Raw genomic sequence first — 26563 nt, forward strand, 5'->3', positions numbered from 1 at the left:
TACAACCACGTATTAAATATTTGTACAGGGTGTACTGGTATTTTATAGGTGGGTACTGTATGAAGCTATGAATGGATCCCAAGGGCCATTAAACTGAGTGCAGCATGACTGTCTAAACACAGTGGTCATATGATGAGGCAGAGAAAATCAGAGGCCTGTGTGTGCAGAGCCACGCAGCAGTACCAGACCCAGGGCAATGGGGCAGTGGCCTGTTCTGTGTCTAACACATGGCTGCTATACTGCATAAGCCAAACAAAGCAGTGTGGAGAAGAACAGTCAGATACCATCTCAGGTCTTGTCTTGTGTCCAGGGCTATTTAAGTAGAACTTGTCTGTCTCTACCCGGGTTGTGCCTAAACGGACAGTCATGGCATACTCAAAAGCAGAGGACATCTACATGTAGAATTTGGGGGATTTAGTAGCAGGCCAGTTGGCACTCATGAATATACAACTTTGAGGTAGAGTTAAGGAGAGTTGCAGCATGTAATGCTTGTGATTATGTGCTTTCAGATAAACTATTTTTATCCATCAGTCTAAAGTGGGTGTAGTTTCCTTTCTATGATTCACCCTTACCCCATTCCATGAGGCGTCACTACATGGTGATTCAGTGGTTTAGTATGATCCTCTCATTCAGTCCGAGTGTGACAGATTTACGGAGCGAGGAACAGATTGGGTGAGGTAGAGGGCTCTCATTATTTACTCTAGGACAGAGCATTTCCTCTGAGAGAGGGACTGAACACCATCTGGTAGGATATTTGACAGAACAGAGAGAGAGACCGGGAGAACTAGCTCTCCACACACACACACTGTTTCGAAAACTCCAGGCGTTTACATTTTTTTTGGAGGACATGAAAATACAGCTCTTTGGCCACACACACCAGTGGTGGGTTTGGTGTCAAAATGAGAACACATGAGCAGAAAAAAAAACATATCTACTTTAAAATATGGTGGATCTTTGATGTTATGGGGCTATTTTGCTTCCACTGGTCCTGGGGCCCTTAAGGTTAACGGCATCATGAACTTTACCCAGTATCAGGACGTTTTGCCAAAAACTTGGTTGCCTCTGTCAGGAGTTGATCTTCCAGCAAGATAATAACCCAATAGCACACATCAAAATCCACAAAGAAATGGTTTATTGGCCACAAAATAATTTTGCAATGGCCAGCTTAGTCACTAGACATTGAAAAACTGTGGTTTGAATTGAAGAGGGCAGTCCATAAGGTCCCGAGTGGCGCAGCGGTCTAAGGCACTGCATCTCAGTGCAAGAAACTACATTTTCTTGGCATTTCATTACTTTAACAGAACGTTTCCTAAAATGTCCAACATGGTTACATTTAATGAACATTTTGGTAATGTTCTAGTAATGTTCTCCAACTGGTTTGACATTGGGAATGTTCTCTAATAGTTCAGAGAATGTTAAGATATGACATTCTTCTGTGGGAATTTCAGTACTTCATCATATCGTTTCCTCATGGTTCTGTTTACAGTAATGTTCTAAAATTGTTACAAGAACATTAAATACTTTTTCATAAAAACCACAAGAATGTTTATTTAAAAACATACATTCTGTTATCAGCATCAACAAAACTCAAAAAATCTAATCAAATTTTATTGGTCACATACACATATTTAGCTGATATTATTGCGGGTGTAGCAAAATGCTTGTTTTCCTAGCTCCAACAGTGCAGTAGAATATAACAATACACAAATCTAAAAGTAAAAGAATGGAATTATGAAATATATAAATATTAGGACGAGCCATGTCAGAGTGGCATTGACTAAAATACAGAATATACACATGAGTAAAGCCGTATGGAAACATTATTAAAGTGACTAGTGTTCCATTATTAAAATGGCCAGTGATTCCATGTCTATGTATATGGGGCAGCAGCCTCTAAGGTGCAGGGTTGAGTAACCGGGTGGTAGCCGACTAGTGATGGCTATTTAACAGTCTAATGGCCTTGAGATAGAAGCTGTTTTTCAGTCTATCGTCCCAGCTTTGATGCACCTGTACTGACCTCGCCTTCTGGATGATAACAGGGTGAACAGGCCGTGGCTCGGGTGGTTGATGTTCTTGATGATCTTTTTGGCCTTCCTGTAACATCGGGTGCTGTAGGTGTCCTGGAGGGCAGGTAGTGTGACCCCGGTCATGCGTTGGGCAGACTGCACCACCCTCTGGAGAGCCCTGTGGTTGCAGGTGGTGCAGTTGCCGTACCAAGAGGTGATACAGCACGACAGGATACTCTCAGTTGTGCATCTGCAAAGGTTTGTGATGGTCTTAGGGGCCAAGCCAAATTTCTTAAGCCTCCTGAGGTTGAAGAAGAATGCACCTTCTTGACCACACGGTCTGTGTGGATGGACCATTTCAGATTGTCAGTGATGTGTACGCCGAGGAACTTTCCACCTTCTCCACTGCGGTCCCGTTGATGTGGATAGGGGCGTGTTCCCTCTGCTGTTTCCTAAAGTCCATGATCAGCTCCTTCGTTTCGGGAGAGGTTATTTGCCTGGCACCACTCCGCCAGGGCCCTCGCCTCCTCCCTGTAGGCTCTCGTCATTGTTGGTAATCAGGCCTACTACTGTTGTGTCAAACTTGATGATTGAGTTGTAGGCGTGCGTGGCCACGCAGTCACGGGAAGTACAGGAGAGGGCTGAGCACGCACCCTTGTGGGGCCCCTGTGTTGAGGATCAGTGACGTGGAGGTGTTGTTTCCTACCTTCACCACCTGGGGGTGGCCTGTCAGGAAGTCCAGGACCCAGTTGCACAGAACAGGGTTCAGACCCAGGGCCCCGAGCTTAATGATGAGCTAAGAGGATACCATGGTGTTGAAGGCTGAGCTATAGTCAATGAGCAGCATTCTGATGTAGGTATTCCTCTTGTCCAGCTGGGATAAGGCAGTGTGTAGTGCGATGGCATCGTCTGTGGCTCTACAGTATTGGGGCAGTAAGCAAATTGAAGTAGGTCTTGGGTGTCAGGTAAGGTAGAGGTGATATGATCCTTAACTAGCCTCTCAAAGCACTTCATGATGACAGAAGTGAGTGCTACGGGGCGATAGTCATTTAGTTCAGTTACCTTTGCTTTCTTGGGTACAGGAACAGTGGTGGACATCTTGAAGCAAGTTGGGACAGCAGACTGGGATAGGGAGAGATTGAATATGTCCGTAAACACTCCAGCCAGCTGGTCTGCGCATGCTCTGAGGATGCGGCTAGGGATGCCGTCTGGGCCGGCAGCCTTGCGAGGGTTAACACGCTAAAATGTCTTGCTCAAGTCGGCCACGGAGAATGAGAGCCCACAGTCCTTGGGAGCGGGCCGCGTTGGTGGCAATGTGTTATCCTCAAAGCGGGCGAAGTAGGTGTTTAGCTTGTCTGGGAGCAATACGTCGGTGTCTGACGTGGCTGGTTTTCCCTTTGTAATCCGTGATTGTCTGTAGACCCTGCCACATACGTCTTGTGTCTAAGCCGTTGAATTGCGATTTAACTTTGTCTCTGTACTGACATTTTGCCTGTTTCATTGGCTTACGGAGGCAATAACTACAATGTTTGTATTCAACCATATTCCCAGTCACCTTGCAATGGTTAAATGCAGTGGTTCACGCTTTTAGTTTTGAGTGAATGCTGCCATCTATTCACTGTTTCAGGTTTGGGTAGGTTTTAATAGTCACTGTGGGAACAACATTCCCTATGCACTTCCTGATTAACTCAGTCACCTTGTCCGTGTATACGTCAATGTTATTCTCAGAGGCTATCCGGAACATATCCCAGTCCGTGTGATCAAAACAATCTTGAAGCGTGGATTCCGATTGAACAGACCAGCGTTGAATAGTCCTTAGCACGGGTACTTCCTGTTTTGAGTTTCTGCCATATAGGGAGGACCAAATGGAGTTGTGATCGAATTTGCCAAAGGGAGGGCAGGGGAGGGCCTTGTAGGCATCTCGAAAAAGTGAGACCCTGAATCGCACCCACATCAATCTCATCACTTGCCTCTTCCATAGCCTGCACAAGAGACATGCGCACAAAGGGCTGCCGGTCGTATACCTTCCACCGCCATGCCGAAAAGACCTCTTCTATGGGGTTCAGAAATGGTGAGTACGGTGGGAGGTATTGCACGAGAAATGGTGGGTGGTCAGCAAACCAGTTTTGGACTGGGGCTGCACGATGAAAGCTCACGTTGTCCCATACTACAACATACCGGGTTCTTTGATGGTCTGCATCATTCATATGCTCTGGTGGTATGAGAATGTCTGTCCAGAAATCTGTCCAGAAATGTGAGAATATGGGCTGTGTTGTATGGTCCAAGGTTGGCATGACGGTGGAGGACACCATGCGTATTGGAGATGGCAGCGCACATTGTGATGTTCCCACCACGTTGGCCAGGAACATCTATAATGGCTCTGTGGCCAATGACGTTTCTCCCCCTTCTTCTGGTCTTTGCTAGGTTGAACCCAGCCTCATCTATAAAGATGCACTCATGTGGGATTGCATGAGCATCCATTTCCAGTACTCCCTGAAAACAAAGAACAAAAGCAGTCAATATGGTGTTATCCAGTACACTGGGAAACAATGTTGCGTGTAGTGTACTGCAGTCAATATTGTACTTACATCCACATATGCTCGTCTGACCTCTTTGTTTCTTTGAGAGTTTCTCTCAAACGGCACCTTATAAAGTTGTTTCATTGTGATTTGGTTTCGCTTGAGAATGCGAGCCAATGTGGACAGACTGACTCGTTGAATGTTGTTGAATATGGAGTTGTCTTGGATGATGTGGCTTTGAATTTCTCATAATCTGATTTCATTATTTTCCAAAACCAATTTTACAATGGCAGCTTCCTGTACCCCGGTGAACATTTGGCCCCTCCCTCCACCATGGTTGCGTCTCTCAGTCCTTTAGAAAAACAAAAATAAATAAATATAGGACTTGGACAATGCAGCCTAAAGATATTTCCCCCACAGTAGAGTAAATTCTACAGGAAATTTGTGCAGTTAGTGTATGACATCAGCCATTCATTAAGTAAACAGGTGTCACCCAAATGATACACTATGACATGGGGTGTACTACATAGTGTGAAAGAAATTTTGGTTACATACCTGTACTCCAGTCTAAATGTCCGGATGACACAGGCGACAGTAAAACGGCTCAAGTTGGGCTGCACTCTCTGTCCAGCCTCTCGCATTGTCAGCCCATGGTTGATGACATGATCAACTAAGGTTGCTCTGATTTCATTTGAAAGTTGTTGTCTTCTTTGGCCATGAACTCCTCTACCAGCTCTACCACTTCCTCTCACTCTTCCCCCCCCTCTCATTCTCACCCTCCCTCTTCCTCTCTCTGCAACGGCTTCCATTGTTGTTGTAAAACAGAAGGTGCTCACCTGTGGTCTTTTCATAGTGCTTACTTCCTGATTGAAGTGGTAACAATTAACCAGTGAGGTGTTTGGCCAGGTGGCACATGTATTGGCCAATTAGCTCATGTAGTGTCATTTTGAATGTCAGTGTTTTGAAATGGCAAACATGTGACTTTATGTCAGATTGTTGTGTCTTATGCAGAGAACAGTGTGCAGTGCATTCGAAAAGTGCCATTTTGAATTGCAAAATGTGTGTCAAGCAGAAAATGTGTTTAGACTTTTGGAGACTTGAGAAGAGGTTTTGCTCTCTGTGTGTCAGTTTAAATAATTGTGCTGTGCATGTCATTTTAGTGTGTTAGCAATTCGAAAAAACTGTAATTGTTCAGCAGTTTCATGGCTTGGGGGTAGAAGCTGTTGAGGAGCCTTTTGATCCTAGACTTGGCGCTCCAGTACCGCTTGCCGTGCGTAGCAGAGAAAACAGTCTATGACTTCGGTGACTGGAGTCCCTGACAATTTTATGGGCTTTCCTCTGACACGCCTAGTATATAGGTCCTGGATGGCAGGAAGCTTGGCCTCAGGGATGTACTGGGCCGTACGCACTACCCTCTGTATCGCCTTATGGTCAGATGCCAAGCAGTTGCCATACCAGGCGGTGATACAACCGGTCTGGATGCGCTCGAGGGTGCAGCTGTAGAGTTTTGAGGATCTGGGGACCCATGCCAATTTTTTTCAGTCTCCTGAGGGGGAAAACGTTTTGCCGTGCCCTCTTCATGACTGTCTTGGTGTGTTTGGACCATGCTAGTTTGTTGGTGATGTGGACACTCGACCCGCTCCACTACAGCCCTGTTGATGTTAATGGGGGCCTGTTCGGCCCGCCTTTCCTGTAGTCCACGATCAGCTCCTTTGTCTTGCTCACATTGAGGGAGAGGTTGTTGTCCTAACACCACACTGCCAGTTCTCAGACCTCCTCCCTATAAGCTGTCTCATCGTTGTCGGTGATCAGGCCTACCACTGTTGTCGTCAGCAAACATAATGATGGTGTTGGAGTCGTGTTTGGTCACGCAGTCGTGGGTGAACAGGGAGTACAGGAGGGGACTAAGTACACACCCCTGAGGGGCCCCAGTGTTGAGGAACAGCTTGGCAGATGTGTTGTTGCCTACCCTCACCACCTGGGGGCGGTCCATCAGGAAGTCCAGGATCCAGTTGCAGAGGGAGGTGTTTAGCCCCAGGGTCCTTAGCTTAGTGATGAGCTTCGTGGGCACTATGGTGTTGAATGCTGAGCTTTAGTCAATGAACAGCACTCTCACATAGGTGTTCCTTTTGTCTAGGTGGGAAAGGGCAGTGTGGAGTGCGATTGAGATTGCGTCATCTGTGGATCTGTTGGGGCGGTATGTGAATTGGAGTGTGTCTAGGGTATCTGGGAGGATGCTGTTGATGTGAGCCATGACCGGCCTTTCAAAGCACTTCATCGTTACTGTAATCATTTAGGCACGTTACCTTCACTTCCTTGGGGACAGGGACTATGGTGGTCTGCTTGAAACATGTAGGTATTATAGACTCGGTCAGGGAGAAGTTGAAAATGTCAGTGAAGATACTTGTCAGTTGGTCCGCTCATGCTTTGGGTACACGTCCTGGTAATCCATTTGGCCCGCCGGCTTTGTGAATGTTGACCTGTTTAAAAGGTCTTGCTCACATCGGCTACCGAGAGCATTATCACACAGCCATCCAGAACAGCTGGTGCTCTCTTGCATGTTTCAGTTTTGCTTGCCTAGAAGCAAGCATAAAAGGCATTTAGCTCATCTGGTAGGGTTGCATCACTGGGCAGCTCGCGTCTGGGTTTCCCTCTTTAGTCAGTAATAGTTTTCAAGCCCTGCCACATCCGACGAGCGTCAGAGCCGATGTAGTAGGATTCAATCTTGATCCTGTATTGACACTTTGCTTGTTTGGTGGTTCGTCTGAGGGCATAGCAGGATTTCTTATTGGCGTCCGGATTAGTGTCCCGCTTCTAGCCTTTAGCTCGATGCGGCTTCAAGTAGGGATATGTACGTATGGTCACTTTGGGGACGATGTCGTCAATGCACTTATTGATGAAGCCGATGACTGAGGTGGTATACTCCTCAATGCCATTGGATGAATCCCGGAACATATTCCAGTCTGTGCTAGCAAAGAGTCCTGTAGCTTAGCATTCGCGTCATCAGTATTGAGCGAGTCACTGGTACTTCCTGCTTTAGTTCTTGCTTGTAAGCAGGAATCAGGAGGATATAATTATGGTCAGATTGGCCAAATAGAGGGCGGGGGCGAGCCCTCTGGTTGCACATGTGACATGGTGGTAAAAATGAGGTAAAACTGATTTAAGTTTGCCTGCATTAAAGTTCTCGGCCTCTAGGAGAGCCGCTTCTGGGTGAGAATTTTCTTGTTTGCTTATGGCCTTATAGAGTTGGTTGAGTGCGGTCTTAGTGCCAGAATCGGTCTGTGGTGCTAAATAAACGGCTACGAATAATACAGATGAGAACTCTCTTGGTAGATAGTATGGTCTACAGCTTATAATAAGGTACTCTACCTCAGGCGAGAAATACCTGTAGACTTCTTTAATATTAGACATCGCGCACCAGCTGTTATTGACAAAAGGACACACCCCCACCCCTCGTCTTACCAGACGTAGCTTCTCTGTTCTGCCGGTGCATTGAAAATCCCTCCAGCTCTATATTATCCGTGTTGTCATTCAGCCATGACTCGGTGAAACATAAGATATTACAGTTCTTAATGTCCCGTTGGTAGGATAATCGTAGGTCATCAATTTTATTTTCCAATGATTGCATGTTAGCAAGTAGAATTCTTCACGGAAATGATGGGGATCTGGGCCTGTTCCCGGGAGAGCAGTATATCTTTTTCGTCGGACTCGTTAACGGAAAAGCTTCTTTTAGTTCATGGTGAGTAATCCCAGTTCTGATGTCCAGAAGTTATTTTCGGTCATAAAGACGGTAGCAGCAACATTACGTACAAAATAAGTTTTAAAAAACTAAGAAAATAGCACAATTGGTTACGGGCATGTAAAACGTCAGCCATCCTCTTTGGTGCCATCTTACTTAAGTGTGTTGGCCGACCCCACTAATTGGCCACACCTAATTGGCCACACTTGATATTAATGAGTGCTTGTTTTGTTTGAAATGGGGTCTGTTTGAATAGACTAAAATGAACAGCTTTGTAAGCGGAAAAAAAAAACAAGGCATTTAAGCTCCATCCTTGTGGCACAGTGGACTAATTCCATGGATAAAGAACAGAATATTATAGTTTTTAATCTCATTGATGCCGTGTAATAATAAGAAAAGTGTTTGCATGGTTCATGCCTAAGGAAATACATTTTCATGTGTTCTATCTGTGCTTGGAATCACAAAAAAGTTAACCCAAAATAAGCTAGCAGTGTCATCAAAAGTCTGTATAGGTAAAAATAAATAAAAATGATCACTGAAAGTTGTAAGGAAGTTATTCAAAAACCTCCAAATAAATGATAATTTCCTTCTCAGAGCGTTTAATAAAACCTCCCAGGAAAATTTTCAAGCAACCAGAGAAAAAAAACGTTCTCAAATCCTCCCTGCAACCTAAAAATAAACGTTTACAGAACAGGCAACATTTTCACTTCTGTTCTCAGAATGTTTTAAAAAGGTTATGTTTTACCGGTCAGGAAACGTATGGCTTGTTTTATTTTTTTTGTGAAACCAACTTCCAAGGAACCAAATGTTAGCAGTATTCGAATTATTTCTTTTATACAGTCATTTTTGCTCCTCTTTATCAACGGTGTCAATAATTTCTGACCCCACTGTTTATAGATAGAGATTGCAGGAAGAGAACAGAACAGGAGAATAATCACAGGGATTCCACATGGGTAACCTTTGCCCTCATACAGCAATCAGTGCCATGGGGCATTCTGGCTGTCGGATGTCATTAGCTGAACCTTAACTTAAAAAGGCCAGCTATTCACGTTCTACCCTTTGAACACACATTATTATGTGCATATATCTCAGTGTTCAGGAGTCATCAGCAGAGAAAAGGGTAACTCCAGTTAATATGTTATGTAGTGGGCACACATACATATGATTTATTGGACTGTGCTTGATTAAATATGGCAGCTCAGCCAAGGAAAGGTTATTTTCTTTACGATCGAATGCTCAGTGCTCATGGTTGATTTTCACTTTTCAACTTCTGTTTACTTTCCCTGGGCTCAGAGACGAGTGATGACGATAATTGTGCTTTTGACAGGGTAAAGGGTGAAGACAGTGTTTGTGCTTGTTTAGCAGCGAGTGATGTGTGTTTTGAGTGCAGCATTACAGATCTGTCAGAAATAATGTGTGGTAAGAATATGTGGAAATTCCCAGTGGATTGAGAGAGGGAGCATCGCATTTTGAATTTGCTGCCGTTGTATAACTGAGGTGGAGAGGGTTGTGTGGGTGTGTGTGTGTGTGTGTACGCGCGCATTCATGAGAGTGTTTCTGTGTGAATGTTTATATATGTGGGATAGATATGGTAACGAGGCAGAAAGAGAGTGAGGGTTATTGTTTTCATTGTCAAGAGCCCTCTGGGACAATGGTAACATGCACTCAGCAGGCATCATAATCTCCTCTGTCCCAGCATGCAGCTGTGATGACGCCCACTGTCCTGTCCCAGGAGGCTATTCTGTTCAGGCTGAGTCGTCTGACTGTCAGTCAGGGGAATGTCTCTGCTTAGACCAGCACACACTCCTCTTCTCTGGAACAATGTACAATGAACTACATTGTTTTCTACATGTGACCGACCGGCTCGATTCGGTCTTATGTAGCCAAATTTGAAATTGTGTTTTTTTACATTGGATGAAATTAAAGACTCAGAGCTAGAAAATTGTATATAATACACTGCAGTTGAGGAACAATGGGAAAGTAATTCAGCTTTGAAAGTTGATAAACTTGTAACCCCACTTTTTAAAGAATGTCTTTGAAAGTTTTGGTATACCTACTCTTCTTTGTCTACACCCATTCAGCATTGTTCACACCCTCTTAAGCCTTAGCCCCACCCATATTTTTAAGGATTCACGTGGGGCCATGTGCTAAACAGATTAAGGTAGTGTAGTATCTAAGTTAAAGTGTTGAAAGTGGTATATATCCTTATCTGACTTTGGTGCAGGTCATGTTCTTCACATTACCGTCTCTGGTAAACACTGTATCAATTAAAATCAAAGTTTATTTCTCACAGCTAACATTAGGCTATAACTAGCAATCCAAATGGCTTTCTGAGATACGAATAATAGTACTACACAGATCACGTAACGTTAGCTAGCTAACGGTACGCTTTAACTTGCAATGAAAACAACTTTCTGACAAAATTAGAAACTTATAATATCAGAAAATGTAGCTAGCTAGACTCTTACAATCTCCTTATCTATTATACTCTGCTTCCACCGGGCATTCCACTGATTTTAAAACTTGGTCAACTTCTTCCGTGAGCATGCTACATGGCAGACCAATCCAAACTCATTTCTCGGCATGTCCAGCCCACCCATTATCTCAGCCAATCATGGCTAGCGGGAAGCTTCCTGTCTTTTTCCGTGGCTAAACCAATTAGGCTCATAATTTACCCATTTTTATCATATTTACAGATGGAATACAAGTTTGTTATTAAGGCTCATGAAAGTAAACATGTTCATGATTGCATTTCTGCAAAGAAACGCATTTTGATAAAAAATGTATGTTTACGTTCAAATGTCTATCCTGTAAAGTAGTGACGTGCGACATCCTGAAACGAGTCACATATGCCGTTTGTATAAGGATAATTATCACCCTACACACTACGCACAAAACAAACTTTCCTGAACCAACACTTGCTCTTGACAGATTTGTCCGTCTGACTGCCAGATGGTGAAGCGTGATTCATCACTGCAGAGAACGAGTTTCCACTGCTCCAGAGTCCAATGGTGGCGAGCTTTACAACATTGCAACTGATGCTTGGCATTGCGCATGGTGATCTTAGGCTTGTGTGCGGCTGCTCGGCCATGGAAACCCATTTCATGAAGCTCCCGACGAACAGTTCTTGTGCTGACATTGCTTCTAGAGGCAGTTTAGAACTCTGTAGTGAGTGTTGCAACCGAGGACAGACAATTTTTATGCGCTTCAACACTTGTGTGGCCTACCACTTTGCAGTTGAGCCGCTGTTGCTCCTAGACGTTTCCACTTCACAATAACAGAACTTATAGTTGACTGGGGCAGCTCTAGCAGGGCAGAAATTTTAAACTGACTTGTTGGAAAGATGGCATCCTAGGATTGTGCCAGGTTGAAAGTCATAGCTCTTTAGTAAGGCCACTCTACTGCCAATGTTGTCTATGGAGATTGCATGTCCGATTTTAAACACCTGTCAGCAACGGGTGTGGCTGAAATAGACAAATTCACTCATTTTAAGGGGTGTCCACATACTTTTGTATATACAGTGCATTCTGAAAATATTCAGACCCTTTGACTTTTTCCATATTTTGTTACGTTACAGCCTTATTCTAAAATGGATTAAATAAAAAATCAATACACAATGCCACATAATGAAAAGCAACAACAGATGTTTAGAATTACAGTGCATAAATTGGTAACAATAGACAAACACAGTGTGCTTAAACTAATAACACACAAATTATTGTATTTTTCTTGTCTATATTGAATAGATAATTTAAACATTCACAGTGTAGGTTGGGAAAAGTATGTGAACCCCTAGGCTAATGACTTCTCCAAAAGCTAATTGGAGTCAGGAGTCAGCTAACCTGGAGTCCAATCAATGAGATGATATTGGAGATGGTTAAAGCTGCCCTGCCCTATAAAAAATACACACACAATTTGAGTTTGAAATTCACAAGAAGCAGTGCCTGATGTGAACCATACCTCGAACAAAAGAGATCCAAGAAGACCTACGATTAAGAATTGTTGACTTGCATAAAGCTGGAAAGGGCTACAAAAGTATCTCTAAAAGCCTTGATGTTCATCAGTCCACAGGAAGACAAATTGTCTATAAATGGAGAAAGTTCAGCACTGTTGCTACTCTCCCTAGGAGTGGCCATCCTGCAAAGATGACTGCAAGAGCACAGCGCAGAATGCTCAATGTTAAGAAGAATTCTAGAGTGTCAGCTAAAGACTTACAGAAATCTCTGGAACATGGTAACATCAACTCTGTTGACGAGTCTACGATACTTAAAACACTAAACAAGAATGGTCTTCATGGGAGGACACCACAGACGATGCCACTGCTGTCCAAAAAAAAGTAGAAGTTTGCAAAAAAGCTGAAGTTTGCAAAAGAGCACCTGGATGTTCCACAACGCTACAGGCCAAATATTCTGAGGACAGATGAAACTACAGTGAAGTTGTTTGGAAGGAACACAACACTATGTGAGGAGAAAAAAAAGCACAGCACACCAGCATCAAAACCTGTTCCCAACTGTAAAGTATGGTGGATGGAGCATCATGGTTTGGGGCTGCTTGGCTTCCTCAGGGCCTGGACAGTGTGCTATCAATGACGGGAAAATTAATTATCAAGTTTATCAAGACATTTTGCAGGAGAATGTAAGGCTATCTGTCCGCCAATTGAAGCTCAACAGAAGTTGGGTGATGCAACAGGACAACCACCCAAAACACAGAAGTAAATCAACAACAGAATGGCTTCAACAGAAGAAAATACGCCTTCTGGAGTGGCCCAGTCAGAGTCCTGACCTCAACCCGATTTTGAGAGCGGTTCACACCAGACATCCCAAAAATATTGCTGAACTGAAACAGTTTTGTAAAGAGGAATGGTCCATAGTTCCAGATCTGGGGAAGGGTACAAAACATTTCTGCAGCATTGAAGGTCCCCAAGAGTACAGTGGCCTCCATCATTCTTGAATGCCAAGTGTCACATCTGGAGGAAACCTGGCACCATCCCTACGATGAAGCATGGTGGTGGCAGCATCATGCTGTGGGGATTTTTCTTTAGTGGTAGGGACTGAGAGACTAGTCAGGATTGAGGGAAAGATGAGCGGAGCAAAGTACAGAGAGATCCTTGATGATAACCTGCTCCAGAGCGCTCCAGACCCCAGACTGGTGCGAAGGTTTACCTTCCAACAGGGCAACAACCCCAAGCACACAGCCAAGACAATGCAGTAGTGGCTTCGGGACAAGTCTTTGAATGTCCTTGAGTGGCCCAGCTAGAGCCCGGACTTGAACCTGATTGAACATTTCTGGAGAGACCTGACAATAGCTGTGTAGCGACGCTCCACATCCAACCTGACAGAGCTTGAGAGGATCTGCAGAGAAGAGTGGGAGAAACAGATACAGGTGTGCGAAGCTTGTAGCGTCATACCCAAGAAGACTTGAGGCAGTAATCGCTGCCAAAGGTGCTTCAATAAAGTACTGAGTAAATGTATGAATACCTATGTAAATGTGATGTTTCCGTCTTTTTTTTAAATATATAAATTTGCTAAATGTTCTAAAAAACTGTTTTTGCTTTGTCATTAAGGGGTATTGTGTGTAGATTGAAGAGGGGAGGAACTATTTAATCCATTTTAGAATAAGGCTGTAACGTAACAAAATATGGAAAACGTCAAGGGGTCTGAATACTTTCCGAATGCACTGTATAGTGTATCTTAAGATGGATGCACTAATTGTAAGTCGCTCTGGGTAAGAGGCCGTCATTTTAAATAAGATTTGTTTCTTACCTGACTTGCCCAGGTAAATAAAGGTTAAACAACATGTAAATAAAGATTGTCTGTATGTATGGTATTTGAATCAGCCCCTTTTCAGGGAATTGGGGTTACATATTCGATTCGCCATCTCTCTCACGTACTCTCTCCAGTGCTCCTTTCTCTATGCACATGACTGAGAAGGAGGGAGGCTTATTTTCCTGGAGAGATATCTTGGAATGGAACCATCCCGAAAAAGATTAGCTCTCTGTGGCCAGCCCCCATGTTCCACAGCTGCTCTCTACTTGTGACAGGTCACACACTGTTCTGAGTTGTTCTGGGTGCAGGATGTTCTGAAAGCGCTTCCAGAGACCTTGTGTTACCCCGGCCCTGAGGAAGGGGAGAGGGGAGGAGACAGGAAGGGCGTGCACTGTGCACGCTGAGGAATGTCATTCAATAAGAGCAGAGCCAGATAGAAGGCTCTGAGCAGGGCCTGTGTCCGTGTGGGTGAGAGGTTGCCTCTCTGTCTCTTAGGGCAAGCAATCATAGGGCCACTTACAGTGTGGGTGAGAGGTTGGCCCTGACTGTCTCAAGGCCTGTCTGCTCGCTCCAGGTTTCAGGCTCCAGACCCAGTCTGCCTGGAGGAGGGAGAGTTATGCACTCACACAGCTGTTTGGGACAAATGCCTGGCTCTGTAAACAACATCATACACTTCAGCTACTGAAACCAGCCTATTGAGGAACAAGTTATACTGTAGATGGTTGTTTGTTGGTTTGTTTGAGTGCTTATTTTCATGATCTTGTGACCTGACCATACAAATATCTAGGCCCTGGTGATCATAGGCCGTGTGTGCGTACTCACTTTACTCAAGTGTGACAGGGTGTTTCTGTATTGTATCATATGATGACTGTATGCATGGTGTTTGTGTTACAGATATCTGGTCGTTGGGGGTGATCCTTTACATGCTGGTGTGTGGACAGCCCCCTTTCCAGGAGACCAATGACAGTGAGACGCTCACCATGATCATGGACTGTCGCTACACTGTCCCAGCCCACGTCTCCGCAGACTGCAAAGAGTGAGTACCACCCATCACCTACAGAGATAGGCCCACAGCTTTCTCTCTCACACATCCATGCATTGACCTTAACACAGTGAGAATGTCATATGGTTTTATTATTCCATCAGATGACAAAAATACTTACACACATAATAATCATGATGCCAGTCAGTTGTCAGCTCCTGTGTTTACGAATACAATGCCCCAAATTGTCCTACCCCAACCTGTCCTACCCCAGCCTACACTGCCCTAGCCTGCCCGGCCCCAGCCTGCACTGCCCCAGCCTACACTGCCCTAGCCTGCCCGGCCACAGCCTACACTGCCCCAGCCTACACTGCCTTAGCCTGCCCGGCCCCAGCCTACACTGCCCCAGCCTACACTGCCTTAGCCTTAGCCCTAGCCTGCCCGGCCCCAGCCTACACTGCCTTAGCCTTAGCCTGCCCGGCCCCAGCCTACACTGCCCCAGCCTACACTGCCTTAGCCTGCCCGGCCCCAGCCTACACTGCCCCAGCCTACACTGCCTTAGCCTTAGCCTTAGCCCTAGCCTGCCCGGCCCCAGCCTACACTGCCCCAGCCTACACTGCCCTAGCCTGCCCGGCCCCAGCCTACACTGCTCCAGCCTACACTGCCCTAGATCATGCCCAGAAATGATAAACCAGTGTCTCCTATCTACCAAACTCTAAACCTCACACCTAACTGACAACCTTGTACAAACAGACTTCTGGACATGGTGTACCCTGTGATCATTGGCTGTTTTTGTCAATGGGGGCTAGCCAATCACTGAATAGGGAATACAATACTGAGTGTTGATTTTAAGGGGCCAGCCAACCAGTGGGTAGAATAAAGAGCTGGCTAAAGGGAAAGTTCATGTCAGGCGTTATAGGAAATTGAGTGAGTTGATTGCAACCCATGCTGTATTGGATTGGCATGGGTGCGATCAATCCCTGCATACCTAGTCCATTCCATATCTGACCCCAGATCTCACCCCAGCTCTGGTATATATTAAAGATCAATCTTGACAAAACTGTATTTGTTTTAAAAGTTGTGTTAGCTGAGCCCCTTGGTACCAGTGCTATTTGTGGTTGAGACTGAAGAACACCCCTGCAGCCCCTGAACCTCAGACCAGAGACCTGGCAGATGTTGTGGTTCCGAAGCAGATGATTCTGCCTCAGGCATCTGGATGACTGGCTCAGGAACAGTTCCAAACATAGAACATGGGCCACATGACCAGGGCCCTGATGAAAGCTCCTTTAATGGGATGATGATTTCTTGCTAAACAGTTTAGTCCTGCGGGCAACAATCAACTGAGCGAAAGCAGAGACCTCCTCTCCCCACCCTTCATCTCTTTCATTTTCTCTCTCTCGTTTCCCAGCTATTTCCCAGCTCTCTCTCTCTCTCTCTCTCTCTCTCTCTCTAAGCTACTCTTAATTTGTATTTAGTGCTTTACTCTACAGTAGTGTTGTGAGATATGCATGGGTCAGTTAGGATGGTATGTAAATAATTAATTTCTATAAATATTTAAGTAGTTGTATGAATAGGATATACCAAACACCAACAGCATTATTGGAGGTTCAGAGAAGCATGGGTACTTGAACAGTATAGATGGATTTAAGGGCAAATAGAACATTTCTGATAAGTGCATAGGCTGATTTGGTGATCCTGGTCTTACATGGTTAAACCAGGTAAAGACACACGCGCACACACAGACAGACAAAACATTAGGAACACCTAATATTGAGTTGCACCCCCTTTGCCTTCAGAACAGCTTAAATATCGTCAGGGCATGGACTACAAGGTGTCGAAAGCGTTCCACAGGGATGCTGGCCCATGTTGACTCCAATGCTTCCTACAGTTATGTCAAGTTGGCTGGATGTCCTTTGGGTGGCGGACTATTCTTGATACAGACAGGAAACTGTTGAGCGTGAAAAACCCAGCAGCATTTCAGTTCTTTAGACACTCAAACCGGTGTGCCTGGCATCTACTACCATGGCACTCATACACAAGCCATGCCTCATTTGTCTCGCGGCTTTAAAATACTTATTTAACTTGTCCCCTCCCCTTCATCTGCACTGATTGAAGTGGATTTAACAAGTGACATCAATAAGGGATCATAGCTTTCACCTGGATTCACCTGGCCAGTCATGTCATGGAAAGAGCTTAGTGTATACACATACACTAAGCTCCTGACTTGGGCTCCCGAGTTAGCGCAGCGGTCTAAGGCATTGCATCTCAGTGCTAGAGGCGTCACTACGAGAACCTGGTTCAATTCCAGCCGTGATTGGGAGTCCCATAGGGCGGTGCACAATTGGCCCAGTGTCGTTAAGGTTTGGCCGGGGTAGGCCATCATTGTAAATAAGAATTTGATCTTAACTGACTTGCCTAATTAAATAAATAAATAAATGTGACACGGAGGGTGCAGTGGCACCCCCTGATGGTAATTCAAATGAGCTTGTAGAGGCTGCTCTCAGCCTTTCACTGCAGTGCAATAAACAGTCGCATGAACAAATAGATGTCTGATGCAGACTTTGCATACCTCTATGCACACACACATATAAGAGAGAAATACAAAGTCCCCATCCTGTCTCAGAGCCTGCATGATGATGCCAAGAGTCAGACTATGCCATGCTTCTCAGCAAATTATCTGCCTGGCCCTGCATGGATGCACCTAAAGAATGTCTGAGGTCTGCAGGTGCTCATAAATATTGATTAACTATGAGATAGACAGTTTGATCTCATTCCCTCTCCTATCACAGATATATGGGGTTATGTGCTTTGCCTGTCAATTACTGAATCAGTGTACATGAGAACTTCACTCACTTGTACCGGTGTTCCAAAAGGAGATATTTATATATAGTATCTGGTCCATAGATAATGAATTCTCTCTCTCTCTCTCTCTCAGTCTGATCTCCCATATGCTGCAGAGGGATCCATCTAGCCGTGCCTCCCTGCAGGAGATCGAGAACCACCCCTGGCTGCTAGGGGTCGACCCCTCGCCCGCGGGACACAGTGCCGCTCCCCTCACCTCCCACCGTAGCCTGTCCCCAGAGGAACACGAGGTCATCCTCCAGGCCATGACCAGTGGCAACATTGCAGACCGCGACGCCATCCAAGAGTGAGGACTTCTCTACATCTCCCTCTCCTTCCCATATTCTCTCTCTCTCAATATCTATCCTCTTCCTTTGTACCCTGCCACAGATCTGTAAGTTTTTCAAGCAAGGGAGCTTGGTGATATGCGTTATGGATGTAGTTAATTTTGATAGTTAATAATTTTATTTTAAGTGTATACCAATCATTGTGTTGCACCCAGGGCTCTAGAGGCAGACCGATACAACCACATCACAGCCACGTATTACCTGCTGGGGGAGCGTATCCTGAGAGACAAGCAGGAGCAGCCCAGCGAGATGCCCAAAGTCGACAGCGCATGGGCTGAGCCACCACAACTCCAGTAAGACCTATTCACGTCCCTGACACATTACATACTAGGCCACTAACGGATCATGAACACTACTAATGTCCCTGTCTCTTCTACAGGAGGCCACTGTCTGAGCCTCTGGATCTGGAGCAGAGGGGGCTCCATGGACTGCTGCCTGGCTGTCCCCGCCGAGGGGTGCCAGAGTCTGGGGACTTCCTGGCCCACAGGCCCCTTTTGCTCCAGCCACAGCCAAGTCGCACAGAGAGCCCCTTCCCTGAGTACAGCACAGGGCTCTGCCTGGGGCTCACCCTGCACCCCCCACCCCCTGATGAACCCCTGCAGGTCAAAAGCCTGGGAGCCCTGCAGCTGATCTGTGAAGAGGATGAGGAAGAAGAAGAGGAGGAAGAGGCAATCAAACCACATGTTGGACTTCATAATATTCAAGCACTGCCTCACACAGTAGGCTTGGTATCAACCACTGGGTCTACAGAACAGTCAAGTCCCATACTCTCAGTTACAGAGGCTCCACAGAGGCACCCAGTTAGAGTAGTGCCAGGTCAGGGAGAGGAAACAGGCCTGTTGGGCACCTCAGTGAAGGAAGCACTGGAGACAGAGAGGGGGGAGGGGGACAGGGAACAGCAGGACAAGGTTTCCAGCCACAACAAAGATATGGAGCCTGACCAGGTGGCAGCCAGACAGGAACAGGGTACAGTGGAGTCAGAGGAGAAGCCCATGGAGGAAGAGGACATGTCATGTGACCCACTGAGGCTAGGTAGTCATGGGACTTCAGACCAGCCAATCAATGGTTTAGAAAACCTGGTTCAGACAGTGGTAGATCGTCAACTCACTCCTAAAGCTCATCCTCCATGCCTGTCTCGCCTAGGGCGGGTGCAGTGTTGTCGGGGGCAACGAGAGCCTCCTACCCCATACATCATGGAAGGGGAGGAAGACACTATGCTTGAAAACAACAACAACACCACAGAGTCCAAGCCTAAGCTCCTGGTGCAGGGTGGGGGTTCCACTCCAAGCGCTTCACCCCGCTCTCTGCCACGTAACCACTGTGTGGACCTGGGTCCTGACGGAGTGGAGACGACACGCAAGGTGGGTGGGCCTGGAGGAGAGTCTGAGGGGGAAACGCCGGAGGAGCTCCAGTTGGAGAGATCCCATATTGCACCACAGGGTCCTCTTGGGCTCAGAGAGGTGGGGACCGACCCTGCGGTCAGACTGGATCCTGGGAAGGGGAAGAACGTGAACTTGCGAGACCGCCTACTGCAGTTCCCCCTCTGTGAGAAGGCCTTGTCCTTCAATATCCAGCCCACCTCCAAGGAGAAACTCCTGCCCTTCGCCCAGTACAACTGCTGCCACGTGCTGTAGGCGGGGCCACCTGTAGCTTTACCTCCCTATACCTCCCACATCACTCACTCACTTTATAGCCTGGCCACGGGGCACAAACTAGGGGTCCTCAGGCCCCTCAAGACAGCTTTACACCAGGCCAGAGCCTGTCACTGATCCATCTAGTTCAACACAAAACACCAGAGCAGTCTGGGTCCTGCCTGAACTAGAAGTCTGCATCCGACCTGAACTGAACTATCTTACTGTGACCTCAGACATTTTCTAGACAATTCTTGTTAGATCTGTGTAGCCCTTACCTCGTTATACTTAGCATCTACTGCTGCTTCCTTTGTGAGAAAATAACTCAACTTCTTGTGCTGCTACGTACTGAAGTTTATTAACTGCTTTTTGTGTAGTCTTCTTAGACTATCACTATATAGTATATAGCTTTGTATTGATTGCTATTTTAAAATCCCTTATATCGTAGCTCTTCATTTTGCACTAGCTTATCTCGAACTGAGCCCATTTCAGCGTATGGTATGTTGTTACTCTTAGGCCTGCTAGTACAGTGCTATAATTGTAATGTCTAGCATGAAGATGATGCATGCTGTAGAGGGGACAGCTATACTCCCTGCCTCAGCCGCCCGCCTACATTTGCTCAGCTAGCGGACTGATGAAAGGGTTGATGCTATTGACAATGTAGCTGGAAGCATGGTATCATTTAATGCTGGCGGTTGGATACGTCAGTGGTAATCTGAGAGGTGTACAGTCGCAAGGTTTGGGACCTAAACTGACTAATGCAGGGAGAGCAAAATCTGTGAACAATTGTTGGACAGGGTTTAGTACAAGAGACTTTTGAAAATGGATATGATTAAATCGACTACGGAAATGCAGGTCTTCCAGATTGTTTGTGTGTATATGTACTTTATTTAAAAATCTTTAATCGTTATTCTTACAAATGATATTGAACCCTTTTATTTTGTCGGACAACAGTTTCTTTGTCGTAGGACATATCCACAGGTGCGTGATTATAACTATTGTTTTGTGGTATCTAAGTGTGACAGAATGAATCAGTCTCATGAGTGATGACAGATACTGTACATTAAATCCCTGTATTTAAATCTGTATTATTTACCACATATGCCTCAGTGTACTCTGGGCCGTTAAACAAACAAACCGTGTCCCTGCATATTGTTGTTGGACTTGCCTGGGGATTTGTGTATATATGTATTCTGTCTGTCTATTGTTCTGAGAGTACACCTATACATACTATTAAGAGATACCACTTGATAAATCAGAAATCCTAATCTAGATGCGAACTAGCTATTATGCAAAGAGAAATGTTATTGGAAAGTGTTATAGAACGAGAGTCCTCAGAAAGCTGTGTTCTTTCTCTTCAGTGGAATCCCCAGAGGACTGTATGAGAGCAGAATTAATGGCATACTTTTAGCCCCCTCATTGTGGAAGAGAAGAGTGTAGTGACGGACACAGAGCACTATCCTCAGCTGGCACACATTCATATGATATGGACACTTCAACCTCCCCTGTCTCCTTTCCTCTTCTGTCATTGGAATGGGGGGGTGGTCTCCATTCCACTCCGCCAACCAGCTGTCTCCTCCACACCTAGCCTGGAGTCACCTTACCTGGAAAGTGTCTGTCTGTCTGTCGGCCCATTGAACCTGATTTAAACTATGACTATAGGGCTGGATTCAATTTATAGCGCAGAAGATCAGCGTTGTAGCACGGTTTAAATTTTTAAGTAATTTTCGATTGAGCCGAAATATGAAGTGTTTACCGCGGAAGCACTGCATTTAAAACGGCAATTTGCGGTTGCTAGGTCCATTTTTGGACTTTTAAATTGGTGATATACCCACTCATTCCTGAAGAATATAACTTATAAATGCCTAATGAGCTTAGTTCAACTGTTGTACCCCATCACAATACATATTTTAACCTTTTACAACTCTTTGTTTGTAAACCAACATTGTATAGCCTCCAAACATGGTTAAGACTATCATTTTAATCTCATAGCTGGTCAGTCCTTGCACCCATAGCTCAGTCTATGAATTTGAGAGCGCTTACATTTCTCCAGCCCCATCCCTCCGCTGTTTACCAAATCAGTGGTGGGGTGGCCATTGTTGTTTGAACGGCAGATTTCACCTTTAAATTTCAATCACGCTATAACGCTGATTTTAGGCGCTACGGATTGAATACAACTCTAGGTCTCAATGAGATTTATTTATTTTTGTATTTATTTATTAAAATGGATTAAACCAGAGATATGGTGTGTGATGTGATTTAATGGGGTATATGTACTATAGGAAGGATAAAGCAATGTATTATTACTCCTCTGAAACGGTCATGGAACATTGTCTTTTTTTAGCAGGTCAGATGAAAGTCCAAGTGAATTTCAGTACATTTTGACTAGAGCATACTGTACAAATGATTTTGATGGCAAAGTAAACTATACTAAATCAAGTACAACCATCAGCCTTGCTATCTACATTCATCCAACACTGCATCAGTTCTGAAATCTTCATTTTTAAAAGATACTGATAATACATATGTAATAGATAGGCCTACATGTATTCCAACAACAAGCTCATCAATCCAAATGTTTTAAATATAGTAAACTTCAAGTAGAAGTGCACAGATATATTATGTGATATCAAGTACTCTCGTTGTATTTGTGATGTGCCTATTATAAGTTAAGCGTACAATGTAACACTGATAATGTGAAATTACATGGAACACACTGTGGGAACATTTTACAAAATGATAAGCAAGATGAAAAAAAAAAAAGTATGCTAATGCTGTATTAACCCAATGAACTTAGCTCTTCTTCTTTGTGTTTCCCTTTAGTCCCTGGCCTTCTCTCTAGTATCTCCCATGACATGAGAGACCACTCTAGTTATGACTGAAGCAGTGCTCCAGAGGGAGATACTGACAGAGTTTCTTGGGGCGGAGAGCAGGTTCTCATGGCTCAGCTCCCAGACTTGTCTGTGGATCATCACCATCTTCGTCGTGGCAGCTGGTTCTAATGAGCCCCCAGGTCCAGAGTCTCCAGACCAACACTGGAAGGGAAACACGAACACCATCGGGGGTTCCACAGCCTTCAAAGTTTCTGCAGGAGTCAAAGGGAGATGTTTGTCATTGAGCTGATTGTTCCTTAAGATTCAGGGCTTTTCTATATCATTAACGATTACTCTAAATCTGATCACTCTCAGCTGCTGCTCAAGACCTTGCAGAGAGTGGATCGCAATCTGTTCCCTCTTTATTTAGCATACCACCCTGCATACCACTACTGGCTTGCTTCTGAAGCTAAGCAGGGTTGGTCCTGGTCAGGCCCTGGATGGGAGACCAGATGCTGCTGGAAGTGGTGTTGGAGGGCCAGTAGGAGGCACTCTTTCCTCTGGTCTAAAAAATATCCCAATGCCCCAGGGCAGTGATTGGGGACACTGCCCTGTGTAGGGTGCCGTCTTTCGGATGGGACGTTAAAGGGGTGTCCTGACTCTCTGAGGTCATTAAAGATCCCATGGCACTTATCGTAAGAGTAGGGGTGTTAACCCCGGTGTCCTGGCTAAATTCCCAATCTGGCCCTCAAACCATCATGGTCACCTAATAATCCCCAGTTTACAATTGGCTCATTCATCCCCCTCCTCTCCCCTGTAACTATTCCCCAGGTCGTTGCTGCAAATGAGAACGTGTTCTCAGTCAACTTACCTGGTAAAATAACGGTAAAAAAAATAAAAATAAAAAATAAAAAAATATTCTCACCCAGTCATGCTTGTCTTGGATCATAAAGGCTAGAATCATCTTGACCAGGATCAGGACAATAACATATTGATCGATTTGGGACAAAAGCGTGAAAATTGGCACACTTGTATAATTTTTCACGCTGAACAAAACCTGATGAAACGTAATTTAATCAAAGCCCCGGTTCGACCTGTAGCGCCTCCTATAGGTCAATGGTGAAAATGCATTTACCTGTATTGATGTTTTGGGTCATGGCTTCCACTGTGTTGGGTCTATATAGCCCCAGGGGGCACTACATGCTTGCACGGGGCTTTGCTGAAATGGCACTATATCAGTTTTTTTTCAGCGTGAAAAATTATTCAAGTGTGCCAATTTTCATGCTTTTGTCCCAAATCGATCAATATGGCATTGTCCTGATATACAAGCGTTCCTATTTTCACTCTTCTATACCAAACGGAACAATTTTTGAAACGATCTACTGGATTAATGCTGACAAACACACACACTTATGTCAGTTGGGGAGACGATGAACAGTAACAACGTACTGTACCTCCATCAGGATGGCTTCCCAACCCTAAACCTCTCCCTCGTACTGTACCTTGACCAGGATGGTGAAGAGTATGATGTTCTTGCCGCTGATCCATCCCTCCAGACAGAACAGCTGAACCCGAGGAGGCAGCAGCCAGCAGTTAGACATGACTGAGACAAAGCCCAGAACTTCAAACGCTGTCTGAAACATACACAGGCATACAATAATATGGTTACAGGGACATACAAGGACAGGAACAAATACAGACACGTGCATAGTGACATAGTTGGGCACTGATTAGACAATAACATTAACCACTACACATTGTGCACATCTATTTATTTACCAGATTTATCTACATAGATCATTTGCAGTAAAATTCCCTCTCTGTTCACATTTTCAAATTCCTTTGCTTAATACCACCTGACCTGCCACACTCCCATGTTGCACACGGGCTGAGAAGGGTTTCTGGAAGAGTTTAAAAATGTTGTACGCATCTGCTCTGATCTCGGTGATGTTGTTAAGGAGCAGAAGGACATCACAAAATAAAAACCAATATGACATTAGTTTTATATAGATCATCTCTGACCCTTCCCCACATTCTTATGTTAGAAGTATTGATCCAGTATTCGCTTTTGAACGTGTTAGAGTTTCGTCGGGAAAACTGTCTGTGGAACAAAGATACATTCCTATGCGCATTTAAAGAGGGAGGAAGAGAGTCTTCTTCTACCTTAATTTACGACAGGGCGTGAGGTGTCAAAACCCACCCACATCAGTTCCCTCCTCCACTCTGCGGGTGAGAGAGGGTCTGGTGGAAGTTTATTAATTACAAACCTGATCTGCCCATTTGGATCACACAAGGACAGTCGTGACAACAGCGTGTATTTAATGATGGTGTTAAATCAGGTTTTCTGGACATAACAAAGGATCGATTTTTGGTCTGGTTCTTTACACTATTTACATGAACAATATTGGTTTATCTGTAAAAAAAACTTTCACCTGTATGGAGATGACACTTGTGTTTGCTATTGCCCCCACAGCTGAGCAGCCTCTGTCAGAGCTTCAATCTGCCTTTTTTTGCCCTGCAGAAAGCCTTTGTTGAACTGAAATACAGTGGTAAGAAAAAGCATGTGAACCCTTTGGAATTACCTGGATTTCTGCATAAAATGGTCATCAAATTTGATCTGATTTTTATCTAAGTCACAACAATAGACACACATAGTGTGCTTAAACTAATAACACAGAAATTGTGTTTTTCTTGTCTATATTGAATACATCATTTAAACATTCACAGTGCAGGTTGGAAAAAGTATGTGAACCACTAGGCTAATGACTTCTCTTAAAGCTAATTGGAGTCAGGAGTCAGCTAACCTGGAGTCCAATCAATGAGATGATATTGGAGATGGTTAAAGCTGCCCTGCCCTATAAAAAACACTCACAAAATTGGAGTTTGCTATTCACAAGAAGCATTGCCTGATGTGAACCATGCCTCGAACAAAAGAGATCTCAGAAGACCTACGATTAAGAATTGTTGACTTGCATAAAGCTGGAAAGGGTTACAGAAGTATCTCTTAAAACCTTGATGTTCATCAGTCCACAGGAAGACAAATTGTCTATAAATGGAGAAAGTGGAAGAGGTGTGAAGAGGTGTGTAGAAGAGGTGTGTTTTCTGTTGTCCTTTGCAGAAGCTTGAATTGTTGACCGTGTGAGTTCGTTTCCTGTGTGAGTTTTTGAGACTTAGTGTTTGTTGTTTTTCAAGTGTACTGTGATCCTGCGGCTGCCATTCTCAGTACAGTATTATGTTTATCCTTGGATTCCTTGTCTGGTCTCTTCTCTGCACCTGGGTCCAACCTCATCACGTCACACACAGAGCAGGATGGAGGAAGTCAGGGACAGAATAAGGACTACGGTACTAGGTTTAGGTCAATAGGTGTATGCGGATTGCTGGTCCACACCCCCTCCAATGTGATGTTTTAACACACACTAACATACAAACACTGTGGTCCTGAAATCAAGGTAGGGCCTGGTCAGGAGTCCTGAACACAGACCTAAACACACAAGCACTTAATGTGTCAGCATGCTTCAGTTTGGCTGGCGCTTAGTTGAACTCGGGTAGCGGAATTGAACGAGTGTTCTCGCATACTCCTTTAAAAGACCTTTGATTGAAAAACGAGAAAAAGCGGCAATAGTACTGGTTGTCCATTTTGAGACGCTGTAGCCCAGTATACACTTCCTCAAAATATTCAACATTTATCTAAGAAATCTATAATTAATTTTTATGTTTTTCCATAGAGATTTTAGTCACGCAGTTTTGCATCTAACTAAGATGTTTGGTGCAGTGTTTAAAAAATTAATAAATGTGCATGAAAACGAGCTGTCTCTCGTTGAATGACAACAAAGACTTTATTGAAGAATCCCTACTGTTGACCAACCACCTATGAAGGGGTGTAGACTTCGGCTCCGAACTTCAGGTTACCTCCAGAAAAA

General features: G+C 44.7%; 1 protein-coding gene and 1 long non-coding RNA gene across 2 annotated transcripts in view; one reads left to right on the forward strand and one right to left on the reverse strand.

Annotated features, from left to right (window-relative positions):
• snrkb (SNF related kinase b) overlaps positions 1-22069 on the forward strand; it is a 38388-nt gene extending 16319 nt beyond the window's left edge. Inside the window, exons 3-6 of the mRNA XM_071326198.1 lie at positions 14924-15065; positions 17947-18159; positions 18355-18492; positions 18579-22069. Coding sequence (XP_071182299.1) covers positions 14924-15065; positions 17947-18159; positions 18355-18492; positions 18579-19833 — 1748 coding nt within the window. The 3' untranslated portion in view covers positions 19834-22069. The remainder of the gene's footprint in view (positions 1-14923; positions 15066-17946; positions 18160-18354; positions 18493-18578) is intronic.
• A 4-nt stretch (positions 22070-22073) lies between these two features.
• On the reverse strand, positions 22074-25374 carry LOC139530097 (uncharacterized). Its single transcript, XR_011665950.1, has 3 exons — positions 25076-25374; positions 24146-24277; positions 22074-22915 (listed from the first exon to the last, which is right to left on the reverse strand). It is a non-coding gene; the product is annotated as an uncharacterized lncRNA (long non-coding RNA).
• Positions 25375-26563: the final 1189 nt, after the last annotated feature.

Source organism: Salvelinus alpinus, chromosome 9 (assembly GCF_045679555.1).
Source record: "Salvelinus alpinus chromosome 9, SLU_Salpinus.1, whole genome shotgun sequence".
NCBI classification, from domain to species: Eukaryota; Metazoa; Chordata; class Actinopteri; order Salmoniformes; family Salmonidae; genus Salvelinus; species Salvelinus alpinus.